The sequence below is a fragment of the Bradysia coprophila genome, unplaced genomic scaffold, assembly GCF_014529535.1.
Source record: "Bradysia coprophila strain Holo2 unplaced genomic scaffold, BU_Bcop_v1 contig_324, whole genome shotgun sequence".
Classification (NCBI taxonomy): Eukaryota; Metazoa; Arthropoda; class Insecta; order Diptera; family Sciaridae; genus Bradysia; species Bradysia coprophila.
The window spans coordinates 3910931-3923652 of record NW_023503584.1 but is presented as its reverse complement, the minus strand read 5'-3'; the positions used below and the strand labels follow the sequence as shown (position 1 = coordinate 3923652).

The window sequence follows — 12722 nt, the reverse complement described above, 5'->3', positions numbered from 1 at the left end:
ATTTCCACTCTCTCACTTCCGTCAGCATTATACTCATAAATGTATAAAATACTGGGTATTTCATGTCCAGTGTAGCTTCAAAGGCTACAAGGGCTACATGTTATAGGTTCGCGCTCCAAGGTTATATGAAATGTTAAATTTCATCCATAATGAAGACATAGTCTCATTAAGTTTATATTTATATGAAAACAGATCTCTATGGATGAAATCGTGTTCGTTCGGCTGGTGAAAATTCGTGTTTACAATTATTCTGAATATAGATTGTAAATTGAATTTTTGAATTAACACGGCTCACATCACCTACACAAGAGACGGACAGAAACGCAAACATTCATTCCGCGCGGTTCAGTTTATCATGTTTACGTTACGTCGTTACGTTTATCGATTTATTAGCGTCGCGACGGTCGCGACATATAAATTTTCGCATAGAGAGTGTTTAGGGTAGTCAGCTAAATATTTTCATTTCTACCAATTTAAGAAGTGAATTGAACTTAAATAACATTTCGCGGTCACGCCCGGAGCGCTAAACTCGACGCGAATAGAAAAATTTAGGCAATAAAATAAACGATAAAATGTCTTCTTCGACGAGTCCATTGGTCTCGAATCCAACTAATAAAGTTGGTTCAACAATTGTGCTAAAAAGTTTATCAATACTGTTAGGGCTGTTCTTCATTTTCATTGGAGCGATGAAAATTAGCCCGTACTTGAGCAAGGAATTGCACAAAGATTTGGTGAGTTTTATGCTATGATTACCCTAGTTTGAAACGCTTTTCTGTTGTTGTTTTCATTCCTTTTACAAAAACCACACATTTTCATGGCCAAAAAGAAAATTGTTTTCGTATTCGCTCATTTACACGATTTCTGCTTTAATTACTTTTTCGTGACGGTACATCTAGTTCTTGACTAACAATGCGTTAGTGAAGGATCAGACTGGCCTTGGCCTACGTGTGTATAGTATACGAATATCAAGGTCGCATACTTTTTTGTTTCTTTTAGTAGAATTTTGTGTGTTCAGAAATTGAATTGAAATTTTTCATTTTATAATTTTCATTGTCTTACAATTTGTGTCGATTTGTTTTTCCTTCAAAACATAAAATTTGTCTATTAACAGCGAAAGGAATATGTCAAATATGCGAAAGTCTTTCCTCTGTCGTCGATCTTCGATTTTAAAATACCAAGTAAATGGTATCGACGGGTGGTTGGAGCCTTGGAGGTGGTTTGCGGGTTAGTGTTGAATTTTAATTCCCCTTTACATTGTAACACAAATTTCGTCTTCTTAATCCCTTTTCCAGTTTGGCTATGGCCTTAATACCAAGTCGTAAGTGTTTCCTTTCAATGATTCGTTTACCTTGACTACGTACTAAACGTCTTCCGATGTTTTTTTTAGACAAAATTAAGAACGCTGCCAACATAAGTCTGTTGCTGTTAATGTTTCTCGCTGTTTATTCGCATTACATGGTAAACATCAAGATCGACTCATTTCTCTTCACGGAATTCCATTTTTTATTACAAATATTTCACACAACAGGTCAGCGATCCCTTTGAACGTTCGGGTCCAGCTTTGGTATTCACATTTATGTTATGCGGTCGTTTAGTGGTATGGTATCAGGTAAGCGACTGGTGTTCCTTTTTTCTATTCGAGGTAGAAGTTCTAGTTCATTTGATTAATTTTTCGAGCATGCCGTTAATTTTGTTAATTTTTTTACAATTTTTTTTCTTTTCCTTGTTTCTTTTCGGTTTCACCGAACCGTTAGATAGAAATTACACAATTCTATTACATCCTTGTTCATGATTAATTTGCCTTTGTTACACTTACAATTATAAACTATTGTCTACCGATATTTTTTGTAAGTAAAAGGTGACGTCGTTGTGTCCGCATAACATTTGTTTCGAGTTGGATCATAATTACTTCGACTAAATTCTTTCCAAATTTTGTTCGTTTAAGGGAAATGATTACTTGAGCCTGTACACAAACCAAAAATTTAACGTTCGTAAAACACGGCATAGTAGAATCCTATCGTTAGTCTAGCGTGTGGTTAATTCTGTCTCTGATAAAAATAACGGGACATTATTTGCTTCCAAGCTCAAGAAATCATTGCACTTAATACACAACAATGCCATTCAGTGCAACAATATCAGACAATAGCAAGATCTATGTCTAAACTATTCGATCATAAGAAGAATTTAGTTTTTTTTTTGTCTAAATGAAGCTTGCATATTGTCTCGATCTTTTCGGACTATTTTGAATTTACATTTTTAATAAATCGAAATAATTGTAAAAAATAAGATTTCGTGCCACCAACTGTTCTTGCCATTTCATTAAAACGATTCACAATGATGTTTTCGATAATACAAAAATGATCATGTCAAGTGTAGTCTTAGTGATGATGAAGTTATACATATTCAAAGGTACGAACATTAGGTGTTAGGTTCAGGATTTGCTTTGTATTTTACGGTCATTCAAATTGACGATTTGGTTTGACCAATATAAAGGTACGTTTTTGACGCTTATTGCACAGATGGAAGTTATTTTGAGCTAATCCCGCTTAACGTTATGCCGATGATTAACACATGAGACTTTTCAATAATAATTCGCTAACGCTTGATGATATGCAATTTTCGAAGTAATTATTCCAACGCGTTACTTTGACTAATTAGATATTTACTCTAATGCTAACACACTCCAACACTCCAACACACCAATCAGTATTTTTGTATCTAAATTTTCAATTCTAACTGCAATATTATAGACAAGCAAACGTGAAGCAGAAATGGCCGAGGCTGCACAGATTCAAGCGAACGGAGGTGTAAAACAGGACTAAAAACCACACGTATCTCCAGTGAAATTCGTACAGAGGACTGATATGATTCGTATTTTTTTGTCGTATCAAACTTGGTTCGATTTAGCCAAAAATTCATGAACAGCAAAAGTTTTCCCAATTTTTGTTGCGTACACCCTAGTTTTTAAGTAATATTCGTGACATTGGGTTCTTAGAACAATTCGCAACAGTGAACTTTGTGAACCTCCGAACTGGGAACCCATTTTATTTATTTTTAGTATAAAAATTTATGTTCTGCTGTCCTGTAACTTATTTCTGTTTCGGTGGTATGTTTCAAAATTTTTTTTAATTTTAGTTTTTAAATGTTTGAAGGTAAAAAAAGAGAGAGAGAAAAAAAAACGAACAAAAATCTCACAATTCTAGTCATTAAATGTGTGATAAAAGAAACATTATACCCAATACTTTCAAAACTAGTAAAATAGTAAAATTGCACGAAAACGAATTCGCTTTATCGAATTTGTAATGGGATGTAATAGATTTTCATAAATTTTATTGTGTTCAAGTAAAGAATCTTCACAATTTTACATTCGATTTGTGTATTTATTTAACTGACACTGAGAGCGGAAAGCTGTTGTTTTAAAATGAAGTCATTCACTTCAATGAAGGTGTAAAACAGGTATTCTATCGTCTGCCCGGAAGCAAGGTAAATATAGTGAGGAGGTAATGCCATATATAATCGAATAAGTTGTGCGGTGGCACGAAAGTTCGATACAAACGCCATCTCATCCTTTCGTTGAAAGCAAAAAATGGAATAGAAAGTCTCTGTTGTGAGATAGCGAAAATATTTTTGTGAAATACAAGTAAATCGTAGTCAACCATTTAAAAAAAAGATGTCATTGGCATCGAACTTATGTGCTAGGCCGCGCGTCTGAATAGCATTACCTCCTCACTATATTTATCTTACCCGGAAGATATAAAAAATTCGATTGTCGCACTTAAACGCACTCATTTTAATATTATTTTGACATATTGAATACATTTAAGATTAATTGGCCGATCGGCCATACCTGTTCTGTACTTTCATTGCTTCACTTTTAGTCAAAGTCTGAGTGTTGTATTCGTCAAGGTCTGAATAACAAAATTCAACGAATGGTTTAGCATGGAGGACATTATCAAAACCAATTGCAAGGGAATGGACACAAGTAAAATACTTGAAGTAGTAGATATTGCGTCAATTTTGTGCTATGATGAAGAACAGAAAAATAGAAGGACAGAAGACTTGATAATTATACAGGCCCGTTAACACTTATCCTTTATAAGATGTCAAAATCGATAAAACTTAACGACAAGCTCCGATCGCTATGAAAGATGCCACAAAAATACTATACTAATCAAAACAGACTCGATAACTATACTTGTCAGGCCTTTGAGTGGGCGTTGAAAATCGTGGAAATATTTCCACGAATCTTATCGAGGAAGATAGAATTTGTAAAACTTCAAGAAAATGTGTTCACGCTTTCACAGAGGCCCTGATGTTGATGTTAGTGTTTATCGTCTCTAATGTCAGTTTATTACATAAAATCTAACGGAAAGGAAATAAACCATAGACTGAGAAAAAAAAACAACTCTAAGTAAAACGACTCCGTCAAGAAAGATTTACGGCCTTTTTCATTGGGTTTTTTGCGTAGCATTTTTTTGAGCTTCCTGAAACATATTGCAATTTGTTTAAAAAAATCTTCAAAGTCTTCGTCAGAGACTAACGGTATTTATCCAATATTACAGATGGCAACAGTTTGATCGGAGTATTTTCAATAGATTGATTTCAAATCTATTACTTCGTTTTTTTGAACATGCCTTTTGTTATATAAGACCTCACCAGTCAGAGCTTGTCGTTTGTTCCTGAAGTCGTATGAACATCCGTAACGGTTATCCAATGTCGATAAGCCGGACGGGAATATTAACGTCGAACGACTGCAGTGAACTCGTACGATCTGATTATTGGGATGCGTCTCTGTGGTCGTGCATTGCCTTTATACTTAATTCATCCTATTTGTAATTTACATCCGATAAACAATTCGAATTTTAATGAATGTTTCGATGTCGATGTCATTTCCTCCGAAGATCACAAATCACTGCGATGCCAACGAAATGAAAAATACCACGGCATCTTATAAATATAAATATTTTATTCAAAAATTCTGTATTTTTACATAACATTATGCGTCAGAACGAAGCAATTGAGGCTATTGATTCAAATCAATGGACTACCTATTTACACACAAACGATAATACTCCAAACGATTTATTCCAAAATGAAACGTGAATTGTGCAAGTCAATTTATTTGAAATGGAAATAAAAAATAAAAACGAAAAACAATGACCAACGGACCATGATTCCATAAGACAGCGATAGCCAGGACGAATTGTTCAGTTTTGTATCCATTCAGATTTGTTTTCTTCCTTCGATCTATGTTTACTGTTCTAGCCGAACAGTTTAATGGACAGTTAGTTGATCAATGTAATTTCCCTAGTTGTTTTTTTACAGAAAATTAATACAAAAATTTGATTGTTACTCTACAGCGCTCAATTAAATGTCAAATTATTTACAGTCGTTTCCGACTAATGAATTAGAAAAAAATTTCGTTTGAAAATCCAAAATTTTAATTCAGAGAAACCATTTCCATTACGTTATTCATGGCTCTCTTCAATTTCAACAAGCAAACAAAAAAACCATTCACTCTCCATCTCACTCATTGTTCAGATTCTTAATTACATGATTTACGATAAAAGCAAAAACTGCAAATCCAGCTAACACAATCAAATTCGAGCACAACGATTGCCACGTACTACCCGCATCGGAATTTAAACGATAACCGGCACTCGATTCGTTCGTGGCATCGGTTTCGGTGGAGTTTGTTTGGCCGTTCGCTGATGCATTGACACTGTTACGTTGCAACAGTTTCTCTTGGATTTCGGTGCATATGTCGGGAAAGAGTTCTCTGAATGTGTCGTTTTTCAGGTTGAACGAAAGCGATTTTTTAGCATATTCTTTGCGCTCGTAGGCACTGGTTTCTGTGGAGCCAAGCGTTGGTGTTGATTCAAGCATAAAACTGAGCAAACCGGTTAGGATTGTGCCTACTGACCATGCTGGATTCCAAGTGTCTGGGTGGAAATCTGAATAAATTGAAAGTTGGGGTTGATAAAAAAATTATTTTGGATTTTGAGTGAGATGTTTTGAAGAAAAATTGTTTATCGGAAGACTGACCAGGACCTTTGAGGATTATTTGAAAATTTTGTAACAACTGAAGACTATCGAAACAGATTTTCATTAATACCAAGATGTTGGAAGTTTACGAAAAAGATCGAGAAAGACCACGAGAAAGGATTGTCGATGATAATCAATGTTCCTGCCTTGACGAATGTTCCTTTACCCACAAAACTATAATTTTTCCTTCAAAACGCGTTCGCACTGTGAACTATCGATTTCGTAATCGACTGAAAATTCGGTAACAACTTGCAAAACAGTTTCGGCTACTCTTTTCACCGGTAACTAAACGAATTGTGTCAACCGAGCATAGAAAAATGCAAACGTTGAAAATATTACAACGGCATCGGAATGGTTGTCTTTTCACTGACGTGGCGTTCCAACAAATCGATAATGTTCACCGATTGAATAACAATTATTAAATTGTTGACCTCAGAACTTTCTCCGCTTAACCGCAGTATTATGTCGTATTATACCTTCCATCCGGTGGAAGAAATTTTTTTATGAAGATCTTTATGGCCTTGCTATACGTAATGTTCGTTGGTCATTAAATTTGTTAATCTTATCGAGACATTGTGTACGACGTAGTCTTCACTTTTCACTGCCATAGTACAGTTTACAATGAGAATGATGTTGATGAAGGAAATCAACAACATGCAATCCTACACCAAGTCCTTCACAATAACAATGTTCTCAAATTGCGCTTATCTCAACACTTACCGGATATGCTCAAACATAGTCGCGTATTTGTTTTAAAACGGCCGTTCGGAGTTAGCATATAAATTGAAGGTGGCTTGAATGGAAATTCACGAGGAAATACCAAGGTTCCTGTAAGCAAGAAACATTTCGTTGAGAATGGCTCCAAGAAAATGAAAATTTAGTTTTCGCTCATACCGTGGTAATATCCACCGAAATAGGGTGACTCTTCGGGCCCTTTGACAACGTAATGCCATTCTAATATGTTCTGCGGAAGCGGTTCAGCTGTGATGTATGGAACAGGATCACGCTTTAAGCGCAAATAATCTTGCTTCAGTCGTAACGTTGAAGTGGACTTATTGCGATTGGTCATTTTCGTGCTGTTCGTTCGTTGAAGCTGAAAACAGTACACCGAAATTGGGACAATTTGTCTTTTAATGACTATAAATGATGCGAACCTGGTAAAACTCTTCTCAAATGACTGGTATCGATTTCGAATAATGCAAATGGAATGAATACCCTCATCAGGTAAATAGGTATGGTGTGACTGTGTTGCCTGTGTTGTTAATTGTTACACATCAACCAGTCAATCGATTTTATTACTCGTTTTTCGAATCGACGTACTGTTCTAAATCGATTACACGAACGCTGATGATTGTTTATGAAGATTGTTATGTGGGCGAATCGTAGCACGATGATTAATTTCAATTTTTCTCAAGATGCGAATTAATTTTTTTTTGTCTTGCGTTAAATTTCTTTTTGTTCCACTGAATTTATGACATGTAAATTCTGACGTTTGATAAGTAAAAAACTTAGTCGTAGACGAAGTACTAGAATTGACAGCAGATACAGAGTGGGTAGAAGAGGTAGAAAACAAAATCTCTAGGCCAAGGTTCGTAGCTTGATGGACCACAAAACACGATTCGAATGTTTAATTTTTTTTATGAATTGGGACATTTAAAAAGTATGTTGATTCGCGTAACATCTTTAAGTGGAACATGTCGCTGGTGTTAGAAGCCTTAAAATTCATAAGGTATACTAAGCTACCGCAATTCGCTAGGTCACTTTCAATTGATTCGACACTAGTGGCGAGAGAGTCATGTTAATCTGTCTTTCAAGTTTCCTCTTAACTGTAACACCAATACCCTCTCTAGCAAACAAACTTCAATTATTAAGGTGGTAAAGACGTTTGTGAATCTTTGTTTGCGTTATTAGGAAGCACGTTTCTCAAACTTGTTTTGCCCTTTATTCGATTGTTTCAAAGAGTTTGTTTGTTAGAGAGAGTATTGGTAACACATCACCGCGAAAGAGACCTTTCTCTCTTTTGTTATATTGTCAAACTTCGTGCCGTTATGTGCAGCTAGAGTAACCTGTCAGTGAATTGATTTGACACTAGCGGCGAGAGAGTCATGTTAATCTGTCTTTCAAGTTTCCTCTTAACTGTAACACCAATACCCTCTCTAGCAACCAAACTACAATTATTAAGGTGGTAAAGACGTTTGTGAAGCTTTGTTTGCGTTATTAGGAAGCACGTTTCTCAAACTTTTTTGGCCCTTTATTCGATTGTTTTAAAGAGTTTGTTGGTGTCGGGGAATCTCGCACACGCGATCATAGTATGCGTCCTTTTACGACATGTAACGAAAAGTCATGACTGTGCGAGATTCACCCCTTAGAGGTGAATCTCGCACACCATGAATTTGTGTGGTGTGCGAGATTACCCTACCCCAGTTTGTTTGCTAGAGAGAGTATATAGTGTTCAAAGAGAATGTCAAAAAGAGTGTTCACCCATCGAGCTCAGTGAAATTAACTGGTTTTTTCCTAGTTAACTGGACTTTTACATACAAATTTTGACGTATCACCCAACGGAACCAGTTAATTTTTCTCTCTTTTACGCTCTTTGAACACTGTATTGGTAACACATCAACGCGAAAGAGACCTTATTCTCTTTTGTTATATTGTCAAACTTCGTGTCGTTATGTGCAGCTAGAGTAATCTGTCAGTTGAACATTATTACGAGTTCCACTACTGCCCACACTGTATCCATCAATACTGAATATTTTTGACGTTTCTTTCATTAAAAAAAAAATTCAGAACAACAACACAACCTTCGAATCGAAAGAATCGCACGCAAGAATATAGTACGTGATTATAGTCTCAATGATAATTTGTTTATTTCGGTCATTACATAAGCCAAACTAAAATCTTATGCTATTCATGGGACGAAATAATGTGAAATTCACTACAAATTACTGTACGGTGTACATTAGTCAATATTACAATTCGTTGGTTCGTTCCAATATCCGTCCATCGAGAAAATTACGAAAATTTCCTAGCATAGTACGACCTTTCAGTTCAAATTCACTGCTGTGGATTTGATAGTTGTGATAAGCCGAAGAGGTGAGTAACAGATCAGCGCAGTGCGACTTTTTGATAAAGAAATCGTGGCATGGTATTTACACCGTGGATAATGTTCAATGCGAACGCAATTGAAGTGCGGAAGAAATGAATTTTTCCCGCTTTTTCAGTATCACCGTTTCGAGAATTATGGCTGACCACGATGCAATAGTTGCAATTGTTCCGGTCCATGACCATCCGCATTACTATCAGGACCAGCTTAAGCATGCACTCGCTGGTGGATCGGCAGCATTCGTTACCAGAGTGTTCGTTCAGCCGTTGGATGTTCTGAAAATCCGTTTTCAATTGCAAGTCGAACCGTTCTCCAGTTCCTACTACCATCGATCGAAATACACGTCACTGTATCAGGCATCGGTGTGCATATTTCGCGAAGAGGGTGTGCGCGCATTCTGGAAGGGACACATCCCCGCTCAACTGCTCAGTGTCATCTATGGAATGGCGCAATTTTGGGGATACGAAATTTTGAAGGACAAATCGAAAGAAATACACTGGCACCAGGGACACAAGAATTGGTCGAATTTCGTCTGTGGTAATGGATTGAGTGAATGTTCCATTATGTACTCAATCATAGCTGTCATTTCGATTGTAATTTAGGTGGTCTGGCCGGTGCATTAGGAACATTCGTCACCACACCCTTAGATGTGATTAGAACTCGACTGATAGCACAAGATAATCGACGAGGATACACCAGCATGCTGCATGCCACCAAAACGATATTGCGAGCAGACGGTGTGTCTGGTTTGTACCGAGGATTGTTGCCAGGAATTATGCAGGTGACTCCATTGACTGGAATAAATTTCATGTTCTACAACTGGCTCGGATCAACAACGGTCGAAGTAATGAAATTCAATTCGAAAAGGTTTGATGCCAAATATTCGAGATGGGAGCAATAAATTGCATCGTTACATTTCCAGCGATATACCGGCTGCTGTAGCAATCATGAATGGAGCAATGGCCGGATTTCTGTCGAAAGTTATGGTCTATCCGATGGATTTGGCTAAAAAACGGATGCAAATTCAGGGTTTCGGAGAGCATCGCAAAAGTTATGGAACACATTTCTCTTGCAATGGAATGATGGATTGTTTTCGGAACACTGTCCGGCAGGAGGGTGTTTTGGGTAAGTTGAAGTTTGGTGTACCATTGATATATCGGATGGGGCTCGCATCTAAAGCTGAAGCGAGATATTCTTAAATTCGATGATTATGTGGTTGGTGGTGTGATGGATTTGGGTGTCCGATCCAGTCTTAAAACTCAATCCTTGTAGAAGGAAACGACCTGCTAGTAAAATTATTTTTTTCCCTTCAATCCATGTGTTCATAAGAACCAATAGTTGACAGCGGAATGAAGTTCTTAAGATCTTGAAATGAGTAAGACTCAGAACAGGTCAGGTATCCCTTGATCTGAAATGTCTGAGTCTGAGTCTGAACTGACCTGAAATCTGAATTACACTGAAATTTAAGGAAAATCAAGTCAGGTTTCTGGTATATCTGAAAAAATCGCGGACATATCTGAAATCTGATTTACCTGAATCTGTCTTGGTATTCAGATTTCAGGTAAATTCAGGTCAGGTGAAAATTTTCAGTTCAGGTTAAGTTCTACTCAGATTCAGGTTTCAGAACGAACTGACCTGTCCCGAGCCTTAGAAATGAGTCTGTTAACTTTTCAAAGAAAAGGCCTTCGAGATGTGGAAAAATGTAGCTTTTGGGTCAGTGTTCAGTATTCGGCATGACGTTTCAACAACAAGAATGAAGGTCTTCTAAAATCGGAAAAACTACCGGAAAAACGGAAAATTCTGGAAATTTTTTTCCACTAAAAAAACTTTGAACCTTCAGCTTTCATTTGAGCCCCATATTGCCTCTGTAGCTTTAATAGTTGATTCATCAAAAAATGCTCAGAATTTCAATCTTTATTGATGGTAAAATTTTCGCGCTTTTATCATCAAATGCACGATAAAATCAGTTTGGACCTCCACTATTGGCAATTTTTTGATTTATGTAATTTATCACACAACCGCTGAAATAATTTTGAGGCACTGACAGAAATACATTGAAATTGACATATTCGAGTGAACAAATAAATCTTCCTTGAGTTACACTATCCGGCAATTGTGTAACATTTGAACATATTCATTTTATTTGCCATCGAAATCTGGCTATATCAATGGATATGTGGCCTTCAAGCGTTTCTTAATTACTCCTGTAGTCTTGAACGAGGAATTTATTGTGTACAAATCACTGATCTATTTCTGTTCGTGGTGTCTAGTATGAACTATGTTGAATGTGAAGTTTTTGTTTTAGAATTTTTATTTTAAAAAAATGACTTTCCATTTCCAAGGTCTCTACAAAGGCATGACACCTTCCATATACAAAGCAGCCCTAACATCGGCCCTCAACTTTGGCATCTACGATCAAATACGCAAATACACATCGAAAAGTGAATGAATCATGCGCATGTAATGAGTGTGTTTAGACATAAAGTTTTCTTTTTTTTTTGTTTACAAAGCAGAATTTCAAATGTAATTTTGTTGCCGATAGAGAGAGGACCTGGACACTTTTGTAAAAATACCAAATTTCATGAATTAGTCAAAAAAAAAATAATTTGTAGACATAGTCTTCGCATTACAGAGTAGATGGTAGGTTCATTACGTGATTTGATGAGATTTGATCCGTGAACTGTTAGAGTTTATCGGCAACGGATTTGAGAGTAAAACATAAGCAATCTCGACGGAATTGGTTCAGTTTTAATTTTCTACCAGAACTTTCGCTTCTGATTCCCCAATAATTTATTGAATTCGTGGTGGCGGTGAGAAAATCCGTTTTGTTGTGAAACATTTCATATTCTTGACACTCGTGAGCTCGAATGAAGAAATTTTATCAATTTGAAAACGGTCGTTGTATCACTCGCAACCATGAAAAGTTGTATGTTAGCAAAGGGATCGAAATGAAAAGCAGAGAAAAATTGTAAGGACATTTTCGATTAGACCGAAACGATCTAACTAGCATCAATGCTGACAGACAATTAGTATCTAAACCGTGGCGTATCATGTACAGTTCATGTTCCACGTGAAAAAATAATAAATACCAGAAAATATCCAACAAATCTCCTCCAGACAAACTTTTCCTTGAGTTGAACTTCAAAATTCAGTTTTTGATGCTATTTAGAGTGATCCTTCGGTTAACAAATAACTACACAGCGTACGCAGACAACTCGATAGCAAATACCGCTTGTGTGACAGCTGAAACAACGCGTATTATTATTGAACGTCTGCGTACCCTTAAAACTCTCAATTTCTAATGAAGAACCATCGAATCGATTATGAGGTTCCCTTGGTTCTGTTCGCTTCAGAAAGCATTATCGAGTTTAGAAAGCGTTCGAATTTACTTTTCTCATGAATTTTGTTCGGTTTAATTAAATTATTTTACTTAGGTGACCATTAACCTTGTACATATTAAGTATCTTTATGCAACTCAGTATCATAGTGTTCGAAAACTGCGAACTTTAGATGCCTCTGTTGCATAAAACGTTGTATGAATCTCGGTGCAAAGTACTTTATTATGCTCACGACA

At 36.4% G+C, this 12722-nt stretch overlaps 3 protein-coding genes across 4 annotated transcripts; 2 read left to right on the top strand and 1 right to left on the bottom strand.

Moving 5' to 3' along the window:
* Nucleotides 1-374: 374 nt before the first annotated feature.
* LOC119079543 (transmembrane protein 35A) lies at nucleotides 375-3367 on the top strand. 2 transcript variants are annotated; one of them, XR_005088178.1, is made up of 7 exons: nucleotides 375-731; nucleotides 1112-1224; nucleotides 1293-1318; nucleotides 1388-1458; nucleotides 1529-1609; nucleotides 1755-1847; nucleotides 2751-3367. XR_005088178.1 is itself a non-coding variant. In XM_037187530.1 (6 exons), exons 1-6 carry the CDS (start codon nucleotides 573-575, stop codon nucleotides 2820-2822), a joined length of 522 nt encoding a protein of 173 aa, XP_037043425.1. In that variant the 5' UTR covers nucleotides 378-572; the 3' UTR covers nucleotides 2823-3367. The 2 variants fall into 2 exon arrangements, 1 of the variants encoding a protein (XP_037043425.1); XM_037187530.1 differs by lacking the exon at nucleotides 1755-1847 and having other exon boundaries at nucleotides 378-731.
* A 1954-nt stretch (nucleotides 3368-5321) lies between these two features.
* On the bottom strand, nucleotides 5322-7528 carry LOC119079534 (ubiquitin-conjugating enzyme E2 J2). The gene is made up of 4 exons (XM_037187520.1): nucleotides 7200-7528; nucleotides 6940-7138; nucleotides 6766-6873; nucleotides 5322-5954 (listed from the first exon to the last, which is right to left on the bottom strand). The coding sequence occupies exons 2-4, from the start codon at nucleotides 7112-7114 to the stop codon at nucleotides 5527-5529; spliced, it is 711 nt and encodes a 236-aa protein (XP_037043415.1). The 5' UTR covers nucleotides 7115-7138; nucleotides 7200-7528; the 3' UTR covers nucleotides 5322-5526.
* Nucleotides 7529-8809: 1281 nt separating this feature from the next.
* Nucleotides 8810-11723, top strand: LOC119079525 (mitochondrial thiamine pyrophosphate carrier). The gene is made up of 5 exons (XM_037187506.1): nucleotides 8810-9138; nucleotides 9267-9685; nucleotides 9751-10015; nucleotides 10071-10273; nucleotides 11491-11723. Exons 2-5 carry the CDS (start codon nucleotides 9286-9288, stop codon nucleotides 11595-11597), a joined length of 975 nt encoding a protein of 324 aa, XP_037043401.1. The 5' UTR covers nucleotides 8810-9138; nucleotides 9267-9285; the 3' UTR covers nucleotides 11598-11723.
* The last annotated feature ends 999 nt before the right edge of the window (nucleotides 11724-12722 follow it).